Here is a 26,348-nt window from a genome sequence, read left to right as displayed (position 1 = left end):
AAAAGTTGAGGAACTACTTTGAAAATATGGAACATTTTGCCTATAAATGCTAGTCTACAGTAAAAAGAAAAGGAGAGAAAAAATTCATTGACGGCGGAGAAAATTTTGGGGGGACCCGGGGGGGGGGGGGGGAGAAAAAACCTAAAATCTATCTTCTCTACAGCCGCCCCTCCCTGACCTTGAAAAAACCCCAGAAGCGTCGTTCTCCCCCTTTGCCTTGCAAAAGGCACACCAGAGACCTTCTCCCCTGGGCCATTTGGCCTTTCCCCTGCACCCGAAGCAGCCCTCTCTGCCAACCGGCCAGTTCGCCGAGACCCGGCTCTCTCTTTCAACCAGCCTCTAGCGGCAGAAATAACGCAGCAGCGACGCTCCCTTCTCTGGTTTGCCTCCAACTCCAAAAACCAGAGAGAGCCAAAAGTCACCCGGCCAAGCCTTTCCCTTTGCAGCCTCTCCAGCCGCCTCTCACTGGGCAAAGAAACCTCCCAGCCTCCACAGACCCACCGACCGCATCAACGACCCCTCCTGCCGTTTTCAGTCGTCTCCCCACTTCTCCCAAAGACCGTCCCCTCACTCTCCTTTCTTCTCCGCTGCCAACAGCAGTGCATGACGGAGAAGACGAAGAACCAAGGAGGGAGGCCGAAGGGCAGAAGAGGGAGACTTGAAAGGCGAGCCGATCGCCCGACCGTGGCAGCGGTGGACGACACCGCTGGTGTAGAAATGAAGGAGGAAGAGGGAGGTTGCCGATCCAGCCATCCACGTCTGGTCTGTTGGCGGCGCATGCAACCAAACTGAGCTCCAGATTCGGCAGACTTGAAAAAAGAGAAGGGAGAAGCAGATCCGAAAACAATGAAAGAAAAATCAACTGTTGTTGCGTTTGTGGTTGTTTTTGCAGGTCGCCACCGGCAAGGAAAGTGAAGAAGGGAGGAAGCTATAACAGATTCCCCCGGTCGGTTGATTTTGCAGCGGCGCGTGAGCCCACGCGCCGCCAGTGACAGCCGCGCTTGGGAGACGCGCCGCCACTGCCACACAGTTCCTGAGGGCCACCTCTACAGTTCCTGGACTTTTTAGGGACCTTTTTGTAATTTTCAGACGTTTGAACATGTATTTAATTTTCTGAGAAATGTTTTTTAGCTTATGTTATTCTGTAAACATGTAACAGAATGAGTATAGTAAAAAAAGTAGCGGTGGTGGGTGTTTTGTTTTTTTTATGAATGTTTTCTTTAATTGTTAAAAATAATAATAAAAAAAACAAAAAGAATTAATTGTTTAATTTAAATATAATTAAATATTTTAAGGACAAATAAAATCATGATGTATGTACGCAAGGGGTGTTAATATTTTTTCTAGTCATAATCAGTTTTTTATCTTTGAATTTCTGACAAAGATCAGGATATTTGGGTTTCCTACTAATTTTTAATAAAATACTAGGTGGCAACTCTAATAATCAATCCAGCAAAATAACAAAAAATTATTGAATTACCGTGCGGTGATGTGCGACAAATACAAAGATATCAAGCGTCTTAATTAGATAGCAAAAGAATTAAGAGACTCTTCTAAGGATAGTACTCGAATATTAACATGTTTAATATTGAGAAAATGAAAAGATAGTCGTTTCCTAACATCTGAATAATTGATGTGCTACACCATTATTTGTGCATCAAATATAATGATTTCTTTAAAAATCATGATTTCTAAAAAGAAAAAGAAGAAGAGAAAAGAACATGTCCATTAATAAACTAATTATAGAATCAAACATCCAGTTATGGCTTCAACCAGTGTTATAAACATGCGGTTTAATAATTATTTAGATGGTAGTCTAGTAGTAAGAGTTTGAAATCAAGAGGTTTGTTCTTTCTATAGTTTCAGGTTCGAGCCATGAGCAGGTTTGTTCTCTCTATAGTTTCAGGTTCGAGCCATGTAGTTGCTCGTATAATAGTTACTGGAGATTTATATAATCATTAACTTCAGGGCCCGTGGGATTAATTGAAGTGAGTGCAAACTGACCTGAACATCCACATTAAACTAAAAATAAAAAAATACAGTTTAATACTTAATCTGATGTTTAATCAAACATTGTTCTTTTACAACAGCCGTTAAACAAATGGATATTTTCAATATTCGGACAACGCTTCAACTTCATGCCCAAAACAAAATTAAAAAAGATACCATTTTCAACTTCCATTCTTCACACTTTAGTCCTTTTTGCTTTTCGTTTTGATCACAAACTCTTTTAGGATCGCAATCTAACCTTTGAATTTAATTCATCTTATCCAACGGTGCCAAATGCTCAGCTATTTTCATATACTATAAAACTAAAGATCAAATTGATTTTTTTTATACTTAGATGTATTTAGAATTGTAGAACAGTTCAAAATATTTTTTTATTTAGAATTGCATAAAAATAAAAATAAAATTATTTTTTTAAATTAGTTTTTACCTCGAAACTTTAAAATAATAAAAAAATATATAAAAAAAATTCAAAATTTAAAAAAACGCTATTGTGTTTCCAAATACTACCGAATCATAAATGCGATGTGGGGCATACTCCCTGCGGCGCTATCCAAAGCAGTGATTAGTTCCTCTCCTGATTTTACAGCAACACTTCTTTCTATATAAACACAAGCCAACCAAGTGTTTCACTCATCATTTTATTTGTTATAGAATATAGATTGCCTTCTCGAATACCATATACTATCATTGCAAACTTTAGAAACTAAAAACATGTCTCTAAAGGGTGAGCTGGAGACTGTCATAGAAACTAAAAACATGCCTCTAAAGGGTGAGCTGGAGACTGTCATAGAACTCAAATCATCTCCTGAGAAGTTCTTCGGTGTCTGGAAGACCCAAGCCTATCATATCCCCAACCACACTCCTGACAATATCCATGCAGTTGATATGCATGAAGGTGAATGGGAAACTGAGGGTTCTATCAAGATCTGGAGGTACAGTGTAGGTAAGTGTCGACAACAATTACATGTTTCCATGTGTAGTACTGTCTATGTTTCAACAACCCAGAAGAAAACCCTAAGGTGTTGTAAGGAAAAAATAAAACATAAAGGTGTTGTATATATTATATATATATGGGCCGTTATGTATGCTCAATCTCCTATATGATTTTATATGCTAAACTTTGCCATAAAAATTGATTCCAACATGGCATCATATATAATTGATAGCGGCCAGTAAATATTTGACCAGAATGATCCCTAACAAGTTTATTTTCTAACAATATTGATACCTTTGTTGCTCGTTGAATGCTTCCAATGGCTGATGAATTTGTATATTTAATTACTTAATTACTCTACATCTATCATCCATTTTATTTTTTGGGACCGATGATTTCATTCTCTGTTCTTGACTTTGGCTCTTGAGCTTAAACTCTTGCTGGTTGGTTTTTTCCTCATTAGGAGTATCCACTCTCTTTCCTTCTTTTTTCTAGATAATTGTAATTATAAAACAATCAAGACTACTTGTCTCACAAATTCAAAACTAAATAGACTAAGTTTTATACAGACTACGTCTTATGCCTTCGCCATGATTTGTCAGTCGCTACACGTTCATGTGCATGATTTCCTGCGCACCAAGGGGTCCTATCATAGTCATCCGAAGCAGTAGATTTTTTTTTTGCTTTTTACTTACTAATACCTATTTTTCTGTGAGATTTAATATCCTATATATGTTTGAAAAAATATATATAGTTGTCATTAGAATTGGGTCTAATTCACTCATGTCAAATGAAAATCTGTATATAGATGGAAAACAGGAGGTCTTTAAAGAGAAGGTGGTAGTGGATGAAGAAAAGAACACACTGGCTCTCACTGGCCTGGAAGGAGATGTCATGACTAGATACAAAATATTCAATCCCACCTATCATCTTACACCAAAAGATGATGGAAGCTTGGCCAGGCTGATCATTGAATATGAGAAACTGAACGAGAATATCCCAGTGCCAGACAAGTACATGGATTTCATGATAACTGTTACCAAAGATATCGATGCAAGTCTTACGAAGGCATAATAATGGAAAGAAGAGACAATCTTTCCTATTGCTGGAAGTTCTCCTTGAAAGACTTATCTCCTGTTTATAAATTCGTGTAGCCCAAAAAAAAAATGTGTGACCAATAATGTGCGCTAGCTGAGAAGAGCGACAAGCCCAGTGTGCTGGTTTAATCTGTGTGTCATGTACGTACTCTGTAAGTTTTATTTGTGATGCTGTTGTGAGATGAACAAAACTATTAAATAAAGTATGATCTGTAGAGTATTAATTATTGGAGTGTCTAATAAATAAAATATATTGTAAAAGATTACCCTCCTTTTCAGCAAATCTTTATGCCAACCAAACCACATTCCTTGTCTCCCTGTACTGTATCAAAGCTATTCATTGTTTTTAGCTCTTTGCTATTTCTTAATGATCGTAGAATGGGATTCAACTCATGCAATCCACTTGGGACCTGATCTTGGCACAGATAACAGCACATGGCTCTTGAAAATTTGATTTCAAATAATAGAACGCCAGGCATGGGCCCTCATGGCAGATTCCGTGCATCACTCACATAATTTATATTTTAACTCAAATAAATACAAAAATATATTAAAGAATACTGGACGAGCTCCGTGAATTTTCTTTATTATTGTTTTTAATATACTTTTTTAAATAAAAGTATTTTAAGATTAAAATTTGCCATTATTTTATATTTAATTAAATTTAAAATAAAAGAGGTGATGAGATTTAAAATCCTAAACAATTGTTAATTAAGTTTTTGTTAATATATCAAAGAATTATCTTAACGTGTTAAAATGTTGAGTCAAATATCATAAATGATACACCCAAAAAAACCAGTTTCTCTAGTGGAAAAACTTGACGCAAGGTCCAGAAGAAGGAGATGACTTGTATAATATATATAGCAAGTTAACAGCACATCGTCCCTGGTGTCACTTTTCTATTTTTTTTCTTTTATCATAAAAGTTTTTTTAAAAAAAAACTAATTTTCTTAATTAATGTATCCCGATTAAACTCAAAAAAAAATATTTTTTTATATAAATCTAGATAAATTTTAATTTCAACCCAAAAGAGGACCATTAGGTTCATGTGTACTTCCTACCATTCAGGGATTCCTTTGTATTGAGAAGTTTTGTTCTAAGACTTTTTATTTCTCCATGTCATTAATTTATTGATTCATACTATTTATCTCTCTTATTTTATTTAGATCACTTATTGATTGTAATATTGTTGACTCACTTAATCAGATTTTAATATAATTTAATTTCTTGGCTGGAAGTGTCAATATATAATTAGTTAAAAAAAAATTACTTATAATTTTACAATCCGAGTGTATATTATATTTTTCATATCAGTGTCAAAAAAGTATTTTGACAACCTTGAACAAGCATCGTTCGGTATATCTCAATCCTTTGGATGACTAGTTGTCTACTAGCAGAAGCCACAAAACGAACCATGCATCTAGAATGACCTATGCCGATATGATTAGTAAGATGGTGGTTTTTTTTTTTCAATTTCATCCTCCATCGTTTACTTGATTTTGAATGTTTTTATAAATTATTTTGATTTTTTTAAAATCCTCACAATTTCAAACAAGCATCATGATATTTAATCTACGTTTAATTTTATAAGTATTTATTTTTGTAATCATAATTAAGTAAAAATAAAAAATAAATAAACTCAGTGAGGTCCATACATTATGTTGTTATTTCAAATATTAAAAAAAAATATTATCTTGAGTTTTTTTAAAATTAAACTATGTTTTTTACCTGTCAATATTCAAGTTATTTTTGGTGCATCAAGTTAATTGGATTAGCCGAGATAATTTTTACACGGTTTAATTTTAAATCAAAATTATACAAGATATAAAATTAACTTGGTAGACCAAATTACAGTTCCATCGGGTCTGAATATATATAGTGACCATACACGAAGTGACGAAACTATTTGAACGAGACAAAAAGAGAGATGAAATAACATTACAAATGAGGAAGCAGCCGCAGCTTTAGCTTCTACTTTTATTTAATAGTTTTGTAGATTACACAAAGGAAATACAACACAAGATCTCCCCACAGATCACACACACTGATGCACTGAAACTCGTTGCACGAAAGCTTAGATATATATTATACGAGTACTAGCATGATCACAAACATGTGATGCTTATTGGTCGAGATGACCCCTTCTACTCCGTGCTAAGGGCTTCGTCGATGTCTTTAGTCATATGAACCATAAAATCAACATAAATCTCTGGAACCGGGACTTCAGGATGGAGTTTCTCGTACTCAATGGTCAGTTTTGCCAAGCAGCCCGAGCCTTTTGGTGTCAGCTGCCAGATGGGCTTATAGACCTTGTAAATTTTCATGACATCTCCTTCCAAACCATTAAGAGTTACGATCTTGTTCTCATCATCGAAGGAAACCTCCTCTTTAAAGACCCCGGCTTTCCCTCCTATGGTTGCGTTATGGCATAGAGAATATTAATTAATAACATCGCTTGTTAAAATTGTACTGTTTACATATATATATTGACATGGGCGTGCATTCGAAGAAGCAGAAGCAGCAGCACCAATAATAGTAATTGACTTTCCTTATCGCATGCAATTATGTTAAGAATGTTAAGAATTTCTGTCCAATGAACAGTCAAATTAATTTTATAACTTTAGAGAAAAATTAAAGCATATACATGTAACTAAATTAACATATATGCATATTGTGGTTAGGTTTTTTAGCAGCGTTTTTCATCGAAGTAACAGAATTAAAAGAAAGCGTGCACGTTTTAGCATTGCCTTACCGATTGTGTACTGCCAAATCCTGATAGAGCCCGCAGTCTCCCAGTCACCTGCATGTACATCAACTCCTTGGATATGCTTGGAAGCATGTTTGGGAACATGGAAGGACTGGCTCCTCCACACTTCGTAGAACTTCTCTGCGGAGGACTTGAGTTCTAATGTTGTCTCAATCTTTCCATGTAGTGCCATTGTTTTCTATATCAACACAAATCTATGCACTCTCAAAGAAAATAATGACTGGGTAAAAGAGCTAGGTTGGACAGGCTTTATATAGATGGTAGGGAGCCCTAGTTTCTGAGAGAAAAGGTGACGTGCCTTCTGTGTCATTGTTTTGCTTTTTGTATTATAATCGTGCCGCGTGATTCTCGTTTGAATTAATAATCAACATATTGGTTACCTGTGTGCGTACCATCGCGAGCCTCATTAAACAGTAACTTAGGCAAATCTTATTCTAGTTACTTAGCAGTGGATTTATAAAATTCAATCATCAAATATATATTGAGATAGGTGAGGCAGTTCAGAGGATGTTAAAACCTATCTAAAAGAGGAAGAAAACTTTTTTTCATAATTTTTATTTATTTATCATTAAAGTATCGATCTCGTATTCTACTATAGACTTATTTTGCATAATCAATAAAAGCACTGAGCTTGTCAGTTAGAAAATTCCATTTTTATTTGAAGCTATCAGTAGAGCATGTGATGCTTTTAATGCTATGTGATGCTTTTTTTTTTAATTCATCAACGAACTCCACCCAAATTATATTGAATTTAGATTGTATCTAAATGAGCTGTGAGTTTTGTGGTGGATTACCCTCATTCTCTTATAATGCTAGGCGTTCATGTATTTATTTTTCCATCTGTGATTACTTTTCAACATTTCTCCTCACTTACATCCAATCTTTTGGGATTCTCAAATGGCTTTAAATTTAAATATAGAATTCATTGAATCTTCTAAAGTCTTCGCAACCATATTAAATTTAATACTTAATTTTAGTTCTATTTTAAAGATTTAAGTTTTATAATGGAAATTTCATTCTCAACTTTTAATATTATATTCATGTATTTATTTATTAAGAGTACATGTTCTTAGATGAAGCATATATCTTTTGTAAGAGTTGTGAGCTTTTAATTACATTGTAATACTCATGCGATGAGTGCCGTACTTTGAACGTTGAGAATGCTTTTTTTGGAGTGTTTACTGTGTTGAAGTGTTCAATGTGGATGAAAGTCACATGTGAAAGACAAATCTGTTGAATTCATATGTAAATAGTGAATATCTTATATTAAAAATTACGCTGCTCATTAATTAATAAGATAAACCTATAGCTTGTTATTCCAAACTTTTGGTTTAAAGACTCATCATTCATGTATATAAACTAGTTGATTATCCAGTGCAAATCTTTCCAGCATGATATATTCTGACCGAATTAATTTTCCAACATTAATTATTATTATTATTATTACTAATTCCGTACGTAAACTTATTTAGGTAAAATTAAAATATTAGCATGTCTCTTTTCTTGTACCAGAGGTGATGTTAGGTAGCTGTTCCCTTCAATTTCAATTTCAGAGGTGATCTTTAATTTATTTATTGTTAGTTTTTTTCTTAAGTCTATAAGTTGTCAGCATCCATTAGTCAAGTTTTCCTTGCAGATTCTTACAAAAAAAAATATGATTACAAATTGTAAGTAATGATTCTTAAGATCATCATAAATAATAAATAATTTAAATGTGTCGTTCCTTGTACATAAAATATTTAGCCAAAACTTCTCTAAGGAGCCTGTACTAATTTATTCATGTATTTAACCTCTACTCGGAATTATGATTCTTTTACTTACAGTTCCCGGTACTCCCAATTGAATTCATAAAGTATAGTACTTCTCTTTATATTCTGGTATGAAATTTACGTTACCCACTATAGTTTATAAGATATCCCATAGGGATCCTAAACTCTAAATTAAATTCCAATTGTAAATATCAAATTAATTCTATAATTTGTAGCAATATTAATTAATCTCCCATCTAAACAATCAAACAAAACGTAAAAAAAAAAAAAGTTCCCTTTTTTTATTTCCAAGTTTTTCTTACGTGATCACACAAACTCACTTCATTTATCTTCTTCTCAAATTTATCTCAACTCTTTTAAAAATAAGCAATATTAGGTTTGATATTTACGTGGCTTCATTATCCGTTATCTTCAAAATAAATTATGTGAGTTACATATAATTCAATGCAGTGTGCAAGTTTAATTAGTTGATTTTGATATATACATGGTTACCTGATTTATTTACCGAAAAGAAGAAAAGAGAAAAACGAAAATGAAGGTGCATGGGAATATTAGAAGAAAAATAATAAATGTCTTTTTCATGTCTTGCCCAAAATTGGATGCATATTATAAAGGAAAACAGACATTGATCATATAATACCTATGTGATTGAACGATTATTCAGAGAAAATAAAATTTTAAATAAGTTTAAAACACAAATATTAAGAAGAAGAAAAAGCGTGGTTGCTTGAAATAACATAAACTACGTGACATTATAACAAAATTAGCTTTTAATTGCATTTATCTAAAATATTTATTAAAATAAATGTTATGATAGATACATATTAATTATAATGATATTTTATAATTGTAATTATTATATATCTTTAACAGTATTTTTCTTAATTTTAGTGATAATTGCAGTGTATTTATACCAACATTGGATATAAATTCATTTGATTTTTAATTTTGGTCGCATTTAAATCAAATACCTTTAAATTCAATGTCGATAGAGCTCTATCATAACTGCTAATAAGATTGATATAATTGCCTTTGAAACTAAATAATTGCTGCTAAACATTTATAATACAAGCAATTACTTGAAACGTTCAATCAAAAAAGTTGAAAAATGGAAGAAAAAATTGGCGGATAAGTCATGGTGCAATGGAAGATGTTGCCTCGCAAGAAGAAAATGAGTAAACGAGAGAGGTAGTGAAAGGTCTCCATTTGTGTAATTTAGATGGTAAGCTTCGCGTTGCAGAAAATTGTAGAATTTGAGATTCATATTGCGAATATTTTAATAAGTCAGTAGTCAAAGTGGAATATACTTTGCCATTAACTTTTTTCATAAGATCTGGATATCCCCAACGAGAATAAAGAATAAACCATTGTCATCGCCAGAGCCAGGGACTTAAGAATTAGGAATTAGGAATCATGGACAGAGTTTTCAAATATGTCCTTGAATATTTAATATTTTTAAGTTAGTCCCTCCAATGCAATTAATGAAATAAGAGTTTGTAAGTGTAAATTAAGGTTTTTTTTATTATTATTAATGATCAAGTGTAAATTAAGGTTTTTTTATTATTATTAATGATCAATCTTGTTCAACTTATAAATTTATCTATTTTACAGAAGAGGAAAAAAAAACTATTTTCCATATAAACAAAACGTTCAACGTACTTATCATTCAAATAATTTTTTTATTAACCGATAAAAAAACTAAATAATATCAATTCTTTACATGTTATTTCTTATTTCAAATTCATTAAAAATCATAACCCAGGAAATTTTAATTAATTGCATGCATCAATATATAAACACGCACAGTGCAAAGCATAATGTAATGAATATACATAAGTTTAACTAGCCCTAAAGAATTTGATACTTTGGCTTCGCCACTGGCATTGCATTAAAGTTTTATAAAAAAAATTTAAATAAGATTTATTAAGTCTTCAATTAATTTGATATAAATACGTCGCATTAAAAAAATGTTTTTGAAAAAAAATAAAAAAAATTATTATTTTTATTTTAAATTAATATTTTTTTGGTATTTTTAGATCATTTTGATGGGCTGATGTTAAAAATAATTTTTAAAAAATAAAAAAAATTATTATTTTAATATATTTTTGAATAAAAAAACATTATGAAAAGTAATTATAACTACATTTTCAAACACACGTGCACACTATAGATTAGATGAATTTTTTTTTCCAAAAAAAAAGGAAAAACAGTTAAATAATAGTCAAATTATGGATATGGTATATTATAAAAGATAATTAGTTTGATGTGATGTTGAAATACAAACATGTAACAAATACATATCTTCTAAAATGGAGCTTTCCGTGTCAATTTATTGAGATTTGCCAAATCCAATACAGATTTTGGTTAAATTCATTAAAATAATATTCTTAAATAAAAAAAAATTATAAGACTATTATCTTTTCATAAACCTTTTTTCATCACTGAAATTAAAAAATAATATACCACCGATATTTGTTTCAAAAATAAAATAATATATGTGATGTATAGTGTTTCCTTTTCCCAGACCGATTTTTTGTCATGTTCAAAAGTCATCACCAAACACCATGACATGTCCAATGCAATCAATATAATTATTAAAAAAAAGGACCGGTTATTAATTTAAGGTTAATATTTATCATCAACGTGTTTAGTATTGTGATATTTGTTATGAATGTATGTTTTATTGTTCAGTAAATAACATAGCATACTTTACTATTCACTAAATAGTAGCATGGTTTATCTGCGCAAAGCAACTCTATTATATTGTGGTGGTTGTTATGAATGCATGTTTTATTGTTCAGTAAATAGTGTAGCATGGTTTATCCGTGCAAAGCAACTTTATCATGCTTTTTTTTCCTTGTATTTTAAATGCAAAAATACTGTAGGATTCATGAACAATAAATTATATTTTTTTTCTTTACTGAACAGGTTATATTTACATTTTAAATAAAATACAGACAAAACCTCATAAATAAATAAATAAATAAATCAAGATTATTGCTTTATCTAGTTCAAGCAGTGAGAGATACGCTGCTGCGTCTGAGTAGAAGTTGGAGCCTGGGCATTGCATTGGACAATTCCAAAAAAAATGCAAGAAAGAAGCAAATATGAGATTAGCCAAACTAAGGTAAAAGGGGTGTAGTTTTAACTAATTTTGGAACCTTGATTATATTTGTGATTCAATTCAGCTAACTTTCTTTTAGCAACATATGTGCTCCTAATTAATTAATAGTGATTTAAAAGTTAAAATTGCCCAAAAATTACAATTTATAATATACGGTCATAAATAAATATTATTAATTTTCAATACTAAATGAATGTTCGTTGCTTATTTTTTCATTTTATTTTTTTTTGGTTGTATGGTACTGAAAAACTAGATATAATAAAAGAAACCGAAAAGGGAAACTTATGAAATTTGCCTATCGCTGAAAATCAAGGGCCCAGCTAAAAAACAAAGAAATTGAATGAGATCAAAATTTTCTGATATAATTTGATGCGTTGCTTTAAAAGAACTCAAAAAATTAGGTGAAATGCAAGAACATACCTTGTACTTGTAGTTTGAATTATCTACTGTTCCGAGTTTTAATAATTTCTTCTTTTCTCTATTAATTAATTAAGTTGCTAAATACCAATCCTCATATCTTTTCATTTCTTGCAATTGAATCCCAATTCTTTAATTTTGAAAACTTGAGCATGATGATTCAATCTAGTGCTCATTCGAGCAATTGAGTTGTCTTGGTTTTACATTGCATCATATTTAAGTTATATTACACGTTTATATCAACATATTTCTGACATAAATCTTAACCCATTAAAATTAGACAGTTTCGGTTCAACCATAGATTCGGGAGTCTTGTTTTAAAAAATATAATAAAATAAAGAATCAAACTATTTTAATATATAAGATATTATTTATACATGTGTCTAAATTGTGAACACCTTATAAATTGATATATTAGCAATAACTAAATCTAATAAAATAAAAACACATTAATTATAAAAAATTGAAATAATTGAAGGAAATATCCAAGTTTTAACATCATAAAGTAATTATAAATTATTTTATTACACGGGGGGAAGAAAATTGTGTTAATGAAAACTTAAATGAAACAATTCACTTGAAAGAGAAAAGGGAAATAATAAGTGAAGCCTGCCCCTTGGATCTTCCAACGATAATCTTTTACCAATATTTTATCGAAAAAGTGGACCTCCAGTTATATATCTTGTAGCTTTTTAAGTCTAGTTATTTTCATTCGTATTCTATCATTATATAATTTAGTAAATTTAAATTCTCAAACTCATGGATATACATACATGCATTTACCAATATTTTTTTAAAAGTTTTTTTATGAGATTTATGTAAAAAAAATCCACGAAGCTAATCGTAGTAGAACTTTCTTATTTTAGAATTTTAAAAGTTCATTTTTTTTAGATTTTCTTTTTACATAACAGATAACAAAAGAATTAAAAAAAATTATTTCGTGACATATATTTTAAGTGAAATTCTAGTCTCTGCTAAATAATAATTTTTAAAAAATAAAAACATATATTAAAAATTATGTGAAAGAAATTTAATTTAAAAATTAAAATTTTATGATGTTTTATCTTCGTGTTTGTCCTAACAATTTCTTACAGTTGAAAGTGTAAAACCACTTTAATTTAGTTTTTTGTTTTTTTAAAAAATTGATGTAAAAAATTGAAAAAAAAAAAGAAGAAGAAATGAATGAGGTTTGAAAAATTATTCCGAATTATGGTTCTCTGCAATGAAATTTAATACAATGGCAACTCGTTTCACTTTCTTTTTCTCTCTCTGTGTTTTTTTTTCTTTTTGTAAGGATTTGTGTTTCCACATGACTGGATAGTCTCTCTAGTGAAAGTGTAAAATCAAATCACTTTAATTTAAGAATTAATAAAATCTTAACCAGGCATAAAATAACGGAAAATAAGATTTTTTTTAAAAAAAAGGGGTTAAATTTGGAAACTAATTGGTAAATGCGGCGTAAACTTCATCAGTGGAAGTGCAATTTTTTCCAACCTGATTTATTTTTACATATGTTTGAATAGTTTCTTTTTAAATGAAAATATAAAACCAAGTTGTTTTTCCCTATTTTTTAATGCGAAATAAATACTAAAAAAAATAAACCAACAATAAATATTTTCCCACCATATCCTGAAAAGTATCGGTTTGAAAAAAAAAATCTTTTAATTTTATAGAGTAGAAAATATATTTTTAAGTACTACCAACATTTAATATTTACCAACAACATCACATCACATCACTATCAGTATCAGTATCAGTATCAGTATCCAATCACTGTCAATGATTATTGTCATCCCACCGCAACCACTTCGCCACCCTATCACATGATGGAGGATGAGAATGCCACGTAAAGTTTCTAAATGATTGCAGAAGCGGTGGCCATTTGGCATTTGTTTACCTTATCTCTGGATCGACAAAAACTGAAAGGCCTTGGATATGGAAGCTGTCATAATAATTAAGATAATATTTTCTATGAGAAATTAAATGTGGATGTAGTGAGGGTAGTTGCATAATTGATGGCAATGCCACATCGCCACAATAAATTATTGCAGCTTGTTTAAAATGATCTTGATAAAGTGATGGAGCAAACTTGTCAGGTTTTCATTGGATACTCCTTTACAGGGTGAAATCACGGGGTGTGGGGGCGCTGTCCAAGTGTACATCCTGCATTTATTTTCTTGCAAAGAATACTGTGCTATTGGTAGTGACAAGGGGTCCTTCCAAGAAGGGTGAATAACACGTTTTGTCGCTATGTGTGCGCGCGCGTGTGCGTGCGTGTGTATTATTATTCTTTCATACCTATAACGCAGCATGAGGGTAATACTAGCTATTTTAACCACGCGTTATTACAAATCGTAAAGTTTTCCTATGAAAACCCTGAGCATGCAGGTTATTTTTTTAAAAGTATAAATCAAAAAATTCATGTAAATATCTAATCAAATAAATCAATAATTATTTATGTAAAAAACACAAAGAAAATCATCAATCATAACTATAAGAAAAACCGGAAAAATTGATAGATAAATATAGTTTAAGATATTTAATATTTCAATATAAGTCATTTACCCAACTTTTTAATGAATTTATTTATGAAAATTAATTTATTACAAAAATCAACACACACAAAATTTATTGAAAAAAATAAAAGGAAAAAAATTTATATGCAAAGCTGTACATATTAAAAATATTATTAAAAAATAATTTTATTTTTAAAAATAAGTCAAATCCATATAAAATATAAAACAATATAGATAAATCACACTAACCTCATAAAAAAAATTTGTAACATAAAAAATTATAATTAAAAGAATAAGACTGAGAATAAAAAAAAAATTAGAGCCCATAAAAAAGGCTAACATTAGACTGGTAAATTGAAAAGAAAAAAACTTTAACAAAATAAAAAAAAATCGAAAGAGTGAGAATTAAATTGAAAAAATAATATATCATAAACTTTAATTGAATGACGAAATTGAAAATAACAAAACTTTAATAAAAGAGTCAAGGAAAGAAATCAAAAATTAAAAGAATAAGGATCAAATCTTAAACAATAACACGTGATAAATTGTAATTATAAGACGAAATTGAAAACATCAAAAACTTTTCTAAAAAGGTCAAGGACTCAAATATGCAATTAAAAATCTAAGGACATAAATCAAGAAACGAACATAAAAGAGAATTGATCCATACTTTTGCTAGGAGAGAGAGAAAAGTAAGAAGAAAAATAAAAAAACGATCACCGGCGACAAACCGTCTACCAAGAACCATAACACATGGCACTGTGAGGAAGTGGGTGAGGCGACACTTCTAATGACACGGCAAAACAACAAATTTGGCCATGAAAATATACTGCAGGTGCCACCCAAATAACACGAATGTATCCCACGCATCAACGTCTGACGCACCATCTGCTTTTTTATTAAAAAATCATTTAATTAGAATGAAATGTCCAAAACAACCCCGTTATCCCAACATTTAACCAAAAAACCCACATGAAAAGACAAAATCACCCCAGCTCTTTTCTTTTCTTTTTTAATTTATTGAAATGGCGAAAATATCATTTTATAATCTTAAAAAAATGCAAAGAGATAAACACCATTTGCTAGCTATTCATTTTTTTTTAGCTCAATGACAAGTAATTACACTATCTTTTAAAGAAGAAAAAGAAGGTAGCAACCCCCGACAATCCTTTAATGATCAATTGATGTCTTGAAAATGACTCCATAACACGACACCATATTGTATATATGTATCAAAAATAGCATATACTATATTTGTGAAAACAAACAAGCAATGCACACTATACTTTATTTCCCCCCCCCCCCTCTTTATTTGAGGAATTCTAACTACAACCCTTTAATGAAATTCATTAAATTTTTAATTAAAAAAATAAAAATAAAAATATTAAAAAGCTTTTGCATTCTACTAAAATAATACTCAATTAAAAAATTAAATTATTAAATAAGTCTACATATAATATGGTTTTACATTAAAATTTTATTTGTTTGATGAAAAGTGTTTTTTTCTCATGTTTAGTTACATTGTGAAAAACTAATCAAGAAATTTATTTTCCAATCAAAGAAAAATATAAATTTTAGATGGAAAAAATTGTTTTTTTTTGTTTAAAAGATTGGGAAAATCTTTTTATAAATGACCCAAAAACTAAAGTGATACAATACGTTATTATTCTTATATATATATATATATATATAATAAATTACCAATATATTTATATAGGAAAGAATATATTAGAATATATTAATATACAATTTAAAACTATATTAATTTGATATATTAGTGTACAAAATACTTTAATATACATAATATTTCTAGAAAATACATTCAAATACAAAACGTTTTATATTATACAATAACCATAAATTTTAAATCATATAAATTGTGTAATAAAATTAGGATACCATAAAAAAATTATTTTCAATATTCTCCAAACACCAAAAAATAGTTATATGTCTCTATAATATTATATTTGAAATATTTATATTACATGTATAGTTACATTTTATATAATAGACTATATATAAATATATATGATATAAATTTTTTTTCACCATTAAACTTCTTTGATCTCATTATTTTCTTGTAAATGTTCAGATGGTTACATTTAATATTCTATATATGTTAGATAAATTAAAAAAAAACATTAATAAATGATTTTACAACTTATTTCTCATGGTATAGCTAAACACGAAAAGTATTTTTTTAACTCATTTTTAATGATATTATGAAGCATTGTAAAGTAATTCATTTTTAAAAATCTACTTTCTATAGAAATTATTTAAAAAATAATAATTTTCAACAAACAAACAACTTATCCAATACAATCTCAACACAATATTATTCACTCGGTATATACTTATATAGTTTAGTTAGAGATGGGGAACACTTCGATATCTAATTAATTATATATATTTTAGAGAACAAACACCATAATGAGTTAATTATTTATAACATAACCATACCCATTAATTACTCTTGGGATTTCCAAGTTCCCGTCATGCACATACAACAAGACATACATCGACATGGAGCATCGTCCAAGCCCATGAATGGCACTTACATAGAGACTATTCAGACACAGAGGAAGCAGCAACGGCAGGAAATCCCAAGTTTTATTTAACATTACAGATTCCATGAAGGCAAATGTATAGGTGTCCCTGGTCAGGCCTTGACAAGGTGTTCATCGATATCCTTGACAACATTAATCACAAAGTCCAAGTACTTGTTAGGAGGTGGGTCGTCTGGTTTGAGTTTTTCATAATCCAGAAGAATTTTAACGACGCCCCCCTCGGCCATGGAAACAGTCTTGAGTGTAATCTTGTAGCTCTTGTATTGTTCCAGGACATGTCCTCCCACGGCAATCAGAGACACTGACTTGTTCACCTCGTCGACTTCAACCTTCTCTTTGAAAACTTCTGGCTTTCCATCTGTCGTTCCACATGAAATAACGTGTTAAGATATATATAGGATTTATATTAGAGAGTTTCAAATTGAAATTGTTCTTCAAGTAGTAGCTAGGGTGAGAAATGGGGAAGGGACGCCTCCGCTTATACAAATCATGATCTATCGCACCTCCTAATGAACCCAAAATGGTCTTTAGACAAAAACTTAATTATTAGCATCGCTACATACAATAAATACAATAAGGTAATATTTATTTTTGCATTTCAAACATATTTTAAAAAAATCAAAAATTTGTATTATATACCTATTGTATATGTCCAGAGCTTGACAGATCCAGTAGCCACCCAGTCACCTTCGTGTACCTCAATGGCATGGATTTCACCGGAGGAGGCATTGGGAATTTGGTGAGCTTGGCTGCTTAAAATTTCGAAGAACTTATCAGCAGAGCACTTGAGCTCAAAATTGATCTCAAGCTTTCCCGCTAGAGCCATCTTTTGGAATGCTAAATTAAGTCGTTGATTTCCTTCTAGCCAATGCCTCGTTTATATAGTGGCAGAATTACGAGGGATGCAGTTGTTTGGGTACCAACCAATCCATTAATGAAAGGATATAGTTGGGTGCTGGCATTTTTAACAATTGCCATATATATATATAACCCAAACGTGTAAAATTTGAATACGTTTTTTTTATATTATATTAGATAATGATAGGCATGTGTAGAACTGTCTGTACAAAAATTGTATTGTTTATATTTTGTTATTTGAAAAATAGTGAAAAACTATATAAGAAATTATAAAAAAAAATATTTAAAATATGTTTTCCAAAATATAAATTCAAAAAACTGAAAAACTAGTTTTTTTAGATAAAAAAAATTATTGCATTTCAATAAAAAAAAAAAAAAATTTTCAAACATGTGTTTGAGTATGTTTTAAAATTATATTTAGTATGAAAAAATATTAAATAAAATTTTTTTAAAAATTTTAATATATTAATATTAAAACTAAAATTTAAAATTTAAAGCTGTTGAGTGGTCAGGAAATTATTGCACAAGGGCAACACAAACTTGTGGACGCTCGGGAAATTATTGCACGAGGAAACACAAACTTGTGGGGCGCTATATACGCCGGTAGGTGGTCAGGAAATTATGGCACAAGTACAAAAATATTTATGTACGAATAATATAGTTTAAAAATATATTTGAAAAATAAAATAGTTAGGATATAATCACGTTTTATAATATTATTTTTATAAATAATAATTATTTAAAATAGTAATAGCATCTTAGAATATGTTTTTCTACAATCGCCAATGATAATTGTTTAGTGAATATTTCAAACCATCTCTTTTTTGCTAATTAATTAAGCTAAATAAAAATCAACTGAAAACTTTATAAAAATTGAATACATAGGATTCAAAATCCAATAGATAATAATAAAAAAAAGAAAATAAGGTGATGTGGTACGAGAGAAAAAGAAAAAAAAAAAAAATAGGTTAACACGCCAAGACTTTGTTTTTGACATGCTTATTACTGTTAAAAAGATCTCGACAAGACAATTCTAACTACATCTTGGAATAACACCAAATGAAATCGTAATTAACACAAAATTAATTCCAAACAAAACTTCTAACAAGTTACGATCATGTTTGGTGGTCTTTTAATGTGTGGTTAGCTTCATTTCGATGAGATCTTTTTAACGGTACTGAGTATGTCGAAAACGGAGCTCTAGTGTGTCCCTAGTGACCCACTCTTTCTTGATCATTGGATCTTGAATTTCGTTTCTTGGCCATTGGATTTTCATAAAATTTCAGGTTGAGTTTTTATGTGTTTTAATTAAATTGAGGAAGACAGGGTTTTTGAAACGACCATTATTCCCAATAGCGATCATGTTCAACCGTTATTCTCCACAACAGTTGTATTCAAACTATATAGTTTTTCTAATTAAGTAAAATACTAAATCGTGTGGGTTTTATACAATAACTCATCCATAGTGAAATGTATTATAACTCATCCATAGTGAAATGTATTTAGGGCTACAGTGAAATTATTTTTTTATCCTTTAATTTTTAAAGGTTTACTTGAGAGGGTACAATGATCTTTGCATATGATCAATTTTTTATTCTTAATTTATTCAAGGGCAACACTATTTTTTTATTTTTTTAATAACAGTGCAATTATTATATTACTTTTACAGAGTAAATAATTAGAACATTTGGTTCAAGAGACATGATGAAATGACAATAAGAACCTTTTTGTCATGGATAGTTGAATAAGGCAGTTATTGTATTGCCTTTACTAATGCGTGTTGACCATGCAAAGAATTATTCGTGTTGAGCATTTCTTTTCATTGAATTTTTATGTCAAGTTTGGTGCCAATTATTTTAATTATTATTTTTTAATTATTTTTTTAATTGATTTTTTTTAATTTCATTTAAATTTTCCCTTAACATTTAATTTCAGTTGGTTTTTATGTTGAATTTAGTCCTATGTTTTTTAAATGCTACTTGTTTTGTTTTGTATTGTTTTTCTGATTGATTTTTTTCCTGAATTTAACCTCTCAATATTTGTTTGCTTAAAAATCTTTTTTTTGTGTGTTTTTTTTTAGGTTTATCTTTAATGGGGTCACCCTGATCTCATGATCCGGGTCATAGATCTGAAAAATTAGCTCAGGTTAACTTTCATCTTTTTTAAAGTATTTTTTTTCAAAAAAAAAATTGCTGGTATTTTTTTCGCTTTACTATTTATTGGATTATCTCAATTTCATGTTCTAAGTCATATATTTGATTTATTCACTGGGTTGACTATCGGGTTTACTCAAGGTTTTCTTTTGTATATATATATTTCCTTCATATTAGCGGGTATCCATTCCTTATATTTTTATGAGTCATGAAGAATATTTGTTTTTATTTTTGACACCACTAAAATAATTAGAAAACATATATAAAAAAACATCAATATAATATTTTTTTAATTTTTTTTTAAAACACAACAATATTATTATTAGGTTTCAAGGTACTGCTGTGTGATATGTGTGCAAGGGCTTTGTGTGAAATTAATGTGTGCTCTTATACGTGATTCAGAAGTGTTTAACATACATCGGCCCCTTCCTCTCCCCTGCAATCATTAATAAAAAGCAATCATTAATTTTTTATTCTTTTCAAAATCCTGGCTGGAAAATCAATTGGGATTTTAAACTACTTATGAATTGATGTCTTACGCAGTGTTTTAAAACCCGGACCGGCCCTGCGGGTCGACTCGGGACCCGGACGACCCGGGCTTGAGACCGGTCCGGGTGAAGGCAAAAACCCGCTCGGGAATTGGCCCGGCGAAACCCGGTCGACCCGGGACCCGGTCCACCTGGTCAAACCTGGGTGAGATCCGGTCAATTTTTTGTATTGCCAGTCATTAAACGGTGTCGTTTTTATCCTTCTAAAATGCCAAAACGCTAAAGACAGTGTGATGAAAAACGAAGCAAATCAGTTACAATTGGCAAACCTAATTTACTCACTCTTTGAAACCCAGCTACCCAGCTGAGGAGCAGAGGACGTCCCGGCCTATTGATCGCTGAAGAGATGAGGAGCAGAGGACGTCTTTGAATCTCCTTCTGAAACTCAGCGTCCCGGCTTATTGCACTGGTTGCCTCTTCCGGTTAGTATTTCAAGTTTTCAACTACTATTTCTTTCATTCTTTTTGTCTCATATCACTGTTAGACTTGAGACTTTTGAAGCATAAATAATTGTGTGGTTAAAGCTTGAATCTCGATCTGTTAGGTTTAGTTTTTGTCCACGGTTAATACCAATGGATGAGGAAATCCCATTTGGGAAAAGATAGTATGGTTAAATAAATAATTCACTTTTAAATAATGTTAGAAAATGATAAAAGGATTAAGATGCTTTGTATTTTGTAAAGAATCCAGTGACAAAAGGATTAGGCTGGAAGATGGGAGTATTGAGGGAAAGATGGTGTTTTCGTTCGAGTGAAGCGAGAGAGACAGAACATTGAAAAAAGTGGAAGTCACTTTCGAAAGGTGTGATGATGTGTTGGCTAATCTCCCAAAGCATCAAAGAGAGTCTCACCACTTTTGAACTACAGCCGACGATTCTAACTTATAAACAAGTTAAAAGAACCGAATAAGAGAGAGAGACATACAAAGACTTAAGAAGAGGTTAGAGAGGGGTGGAGGGGGGAGAGGGAGGAGTCAAGTTGAAGGCTGGAGCCTTGATTGAATGATTCCCTCTGGGTTGGTAGCAGACTTAGTGATGAGGTCACAGGGATCTTTAATCTCATATTAATTATTAATCCACGTAACTAAATGTTTAATTAGCGAATAAATATGGTATAGGTTCAAGATATGCCATATTGTTCACTGTAATTTTTCCTCTCGGTACTTACTAGAAGTTAATTAATTTTCTGCACAGATTTTGCTCACTAGTATCGTGAATATGATTATTAATTTACCTCTTATATCCCGGTTCATAACACATAATATTTAATGATTGATTATTTAGTGATAAATATTATTTAAAATAAAATTTTGTTTAATACATAATATTTATTTATTAATTGTGTTTGAAATGTAGAAGTCATAAATGTTAATGATATTGAAGATGATTGTGATGATGAAGTTTCAAAGAAGCATGCTGATGATTTATTAGGTGTAGACGAGATTGGCTCAATTCCATCGACATTTTATCCAAATTTTGCTCCTATAGACACAGAAGAACTTAGTGAATGTGTTCATTCAACAAAAGAGAATGTGTTGTTGATTTAGAATTTATGTTGTTGGATGTTTTGTTTTAAATATTTTAGAATTTATATATTTGTTTGTGTTTTGGATATTGAATTAAATTTATGTTATTGGTTTATAATTTAAATTTGGTTTATATAAATGTTGTATTGTAACTAGTTATGTGTTTTTTTATAGGTTTTTTTGTTTTTTTTTTGTTGACCCGGGTCAACCTATCTGACCCGTGACCCGATCACTTGACCGGGTCGAGTTTCAAAACTATGGTCTTACGAGACAACCAACAAAAAGAAGGGGGAAAAATAGAACGACCCTAAAACTGCAATTGGGAAATTATTTGTAATTCATTTAATTAGAAGAAACTAATACCAAATAAAAAATTTATTCAAATTCAAAAGTTTAAATTATTAAGTAAAAACATAATAATATTTTAAATTGAAACTTGCACAGTTTTTTGTTAAATATTTTAAATAAAGAGAATTAGATAGCAAAATTCAAATTCATTTCAATATAATCATCAAAACTTTGATATTGAACCATTTTAACTCAAATTTAAATAATTCAACCAGACTTCAAAAATAATCTTATATTAATTTCAAAGATATCAGTGAGAAAATTAATGAAATAGATCAGAATTTCTTATTGTAATAGGAAATTAAAGAGTCTAAAGATATTTGTTTATTTCTAATTAATTCATACTTCGTGGATAGTAATAAAGAAGCAGTGCCCGATGCTGGGGGGTGTCTCTTAGCTTCTCAGTTCTCAGTAATTGCCTCGAGGATGGCAGTTTATCATTTTTTTTTCTTTTTGATAATTAGTTATCGATTATTTTGATTAAATTGATCTAAGTAAAAATAACAATAACAGGAGGACAAGCAGAAATTAAAGAATTCAGTTCCCACCTATTCTCCCCGTACATTACGGCCTTGGTCTTTATTAATTGTAATAAAAGTTGCTTATATCTAATTTCTTGAAGATCCCCCATTATTTTACAAGTCCAGTTCTAGCGTACTTGTCGATCTGAGTAATATCGAGGATCTTGTCCATTCCACTTGCCACGAGAAACCTGGGAACAGAATAATTAATCAATAATAAATCTCAGTCTTATATACGGGCGTTCATGCAACATTAACAGAAATTGTTTTGAATTGATCTAACTGCTAAGGTCAGGCGACATACTTGTCTCTTAGAGTTTTTGTCATAGATAGACAGCCCCCAGGCGCCATTGATTGCATATTCACTGCAATATTTGGATTGTGAATACTCTGACGCAGGTGTATCCAACCATGCTGTCCAAGTTTTTCATCAGAAACTTTGGCCCTGTACTCACAGAATAATGTATGACTTTTTATATATAGAAAAATCATCGTGTAGATAACTGATAATCTTTTTTATGAAATAGAACCGCTTGCATCAGATAAATTCAGATTATGTGATCTTATCATTTATCAGAGAATAAAATAAATCATTAACCCTCATCTAAAAATTTAATTAAAATGTTTTTTTGATTTGAAAAGTTAGTAGTCTGAATCCCACAACCTCCCTTCACTCTATTTAAATTAATAAAAATTAAGTATAAAGTTTCAAATTTAAAGAAATTTCACATCAGAAGGTTGTTAATCCTCACCTAAAACTGTTTAATGTGAGAGTAATCATTGTGGTTTACAGCACCGAACCTGTACATATGAGCATCAACAGCTGCTGGATCGTCATTTGAGTCGACGAGGCATCCATCGGATACCCAACAGTCTCCACAGGAATCCAATTCCCAGCCTTCAATTCGTCCCTCCTGAAAGCGGATACATTACAGTGAAGTGATGTCAATTTACCATAAATGATCGCGATCTTCTGATGAAATGAATTGTGTTTTAAATATGAATATTTGGAGATAAATACCTCAACATAGCTTCGGAATGTCTCGATTGCATCAATACCTCTTGCCTTAGCATGCCTAGGCTCAGAGATGATGTTCATCCTTAGCTCTACAGATTCTATTGGTTCTTCAAGATCTTTTATGAGGCTACCGATTCCTTCATCTGATCCAGCTAGTTTCATACGTACCATTTCGATGATGATTTTTACCACCATATAAGCCCCTAAACATAAGATTAAAAACTGCATTAGAAGGTGACAAGAACAGAACTTGAACTACATCTCCATCAGCACTACTAGTGGGGAACACTCAAAATGCTATTCAAATTGCTAGGGCTTACCATCGTCTAGGAAATAATTCTCTTTAAGAGCGCCATGTCCAGAAGTTTCCATCATCAGATGTGTTTCAATTCCATTTTTATTAAGCTGGACACCCTTATCAATAACATTCCGGTAACCAACTCGATACAAGCAATGTTGACCTCCTCTATCAATAATAAACCTTGTCAGTGCCATGCTTGTACGCGCATCGGTAACTATAGTAGTTCCAGGATGTTCCCTCAATACGATAGCAGACATGAGTGCTATAAGCCTGTCACCATTAATCGGGTTTCCTCCCTTGTCAACTACCCCACTTCGGTCCACATCAGTGTCGAAAACAATTCCAAGATCAGCTGAATTTTCTAGCACAGCAGCTCTAGTTAGTGCCATGGCAATCTTTTCCTCGGGGTTCGGGATGTGGTTTGGGAACATTCCATCTGGGTTTAAGTGTAGCGAGCCAAAGGTTTCTGCACCAAGCTTGTCAAGCACATACCAGTGTCATCGCCAGAGCCAGGAACTTAAGAATTAGGAATTAGGAATTATGGACAGAGTTTTCAGATATGTCCTTGAATATTTAATATTTTTAAGTTAGTCCCTCCAATGCAATTAATGAAATAAGAGTTTGTAAGTGTAAATTAAGGTTTTTATTATTATTATTAATGATCAATCTTTTCATTTAGCAGATAAATTTATCTATTTTACAGGAGGAAAAAAACTATTTTCCATATAAATAATATAATCTACCAAATTAAAAATAGAATAATGTTAAACATCATGAAAATTTGATAAGAAAAAACCCAAGAATATGTATGAACGTTTAGATTTTTAGGGCCCGTAAATAAATTTACTTTGAGATCATTTAACAGTTCATTTTATTCTTAAAGTTTTTTCTTGTAGTGTTTTTTTTATGTTTAACATTACAATTAAAAATAGAGTTGAAACAAATAAAATGTTCAACTTATCATTCAAATAATTTTTTTATTGACGGGTAAATAACTAAATAATATCAATTCTTTACATGTTATTTCGTATTTCAAATTCATTAAAAATCATAACCCAGGAAATTTTAATTAATTACATGCATCAATAAATAAACACGCACAGTGCAAAGCATAATGTAATGAATATACATAAGTTTAACTAGCCCTAAAGAATTTGATACTTTGGCTTCGCCACTGGCATTGCATTAAAGTTTTATAAAAAAAATTAAATAAGATTTATGAAGTCTTCAATTAATTTGATATAAATACGTCCTATTTATTTTCGTGTTAAAAAAATATTTTTGAAAAAAAATAAAAAAAAAAATTATTTTTTTCTTTACTTCAAATTATTTTTTTTGGTGTTTTTAGATCATTTTAATGCGCTGATATCAAAAATATTTTTTAAAAAATAAAAAATATTATTTTAACATATTTTTAAATAAAAAACAGTTGAAAAAACAACCACAACTATATTTTCAAATACACGTGCATACTATATAGATCAGATGAATTTCTTTTTCCAAAAAAAAATGGAAAACAGTTAAATAATAGTCAAATTATGGATATGGCATATTATAAAAGATAATTAGTTTGATGTGATGTTGAAATACAAACATGTAACAAAGACATATCTTCTAAAATGGAGCTTTCCGTGTCAATTTATTGAGATTTGCCAAATCCGATAAATTCATTAAAATAATATTCTTAAATAAAAAAAATTATAAGACTATTATCTTTTCATAAACGTTTTTTCATCGCTGAAATTAAAAAATAATATACCACCGATATTTGTTTCAAAAATAAAATAATATATGTGATGTATAGTGTTTCCTTTTCTCAGACCGATTTTTTGTCATGTTCAAAAGTCATCACCAAACACCATGACATGTCCAATGC

The 26,348-nt window shown here is 30.5% G+C and overlaps 4 protein-coding genes across 4 annotated transcripts; 1 reads left to right on the top strand and 3 right to left on the bottom strand.

Annotated features, from left to right (window-relative positions):
- The first annotated feature begins 2,639 nt into the window (after positions 1-2,639).
- Positions 2,640-4,265, top strand: LOC133704856 (MLP-like protein 43). The gene is made up of 2 exons (XM_062129872.1): positions 2,640-2,953; positions 3,753-4,265. The coding sequence occupies exons 1-2, from the start codon at positions 2,722-2,724 to the stop codon at positions 4,016-4,018; spliced, it is 498 nt and encodes a 165-aa protein (XP_061985856.1). The 5' UTR covers positions 2,640-2,721; the 3' UTR covers positions 4,019-4,265.
- Positions 4,266-5,974: 1,709 nt separating this feature from the next.
- Positions 5,975-7,043, bottom strand: LOC133705885 (MLP-like protein 328). The gene is made up of 2 exons (XM_062131310.1): positions 6,794-7,043; positions 5,975-6,451 (listed from the first exon to the last, which is right to left on the bottom strand). Exons 1-2 carry the CDS (start codon positions 6,978-6,980, stop codon positions 6,186-6,188), a joined length of 453 nt encoding a protein of 150 aa, XP_061987294.1. The 5' UTR covers positions 6,981-7,043; the 3' UTR covers positions 5,975-6,185.
- Positions 7,044-17,065: 10,022 nt separating this feature from the next.
- LOC133704436 (MLP-like protein 328) lies at positions 17,066-18,097 on the bottom strand. The gene is made up of 2 exons (XM_062129256.1): positions 17,841-18,097; positions 17,066-17,559 (listed from the first exon to the last, which is right to left on the bottom strand). Exons 1-2 carry the CDS (start codon positions 18,025-18,027, stop codon positions 17,294-17,296), a joined length of 453 nt encoding a protein of 150 aa, XP_061985240.1. The 5' UTR covers positions 18,028-18,097; the 3' UTR covers positions 17,066-17,293.
- Positions 18,098-23,183: 5,086 nt separating this feature from the next.
- Positions 23,184-24,969, bottom strand: LOC133705256 (uncharacterized; the record flags this gene model as incomplete). The annotated part of the gene is made up of 5 exons (XM_062130394.1): positions 23,184-23,344; positions 23,458-23,598; positions 23,955-24,067; positions 24,175-24,374; positions 24,492-24,969. Coding segments are annotated over 5 exons (1,014 nt in total), but the record flags the coding sequence as incomplete, so codon positions are not given.
- Between the last annotated feature and the right edge of the window lie 1,379 nt (positions 24,970-26,348).

This window comes from Populus nigra, chromosome 10, assembly GCF_951802175.1.
Source record: "Populus nigra chromosome 10, ddPopNigr1.1, whole genome shotgun sequence".
Lineage (NCBI taxonomy): Eukaryota > Viridiplantae > Streptophyta > Magnoliopsida > Malpighiales > Salicaceae > Populus > Populus nigra.
Note: the sequence above shows the minus strand (reverse complement) of the source record. Positions and strands in the feature narration are given on the sequence as shown.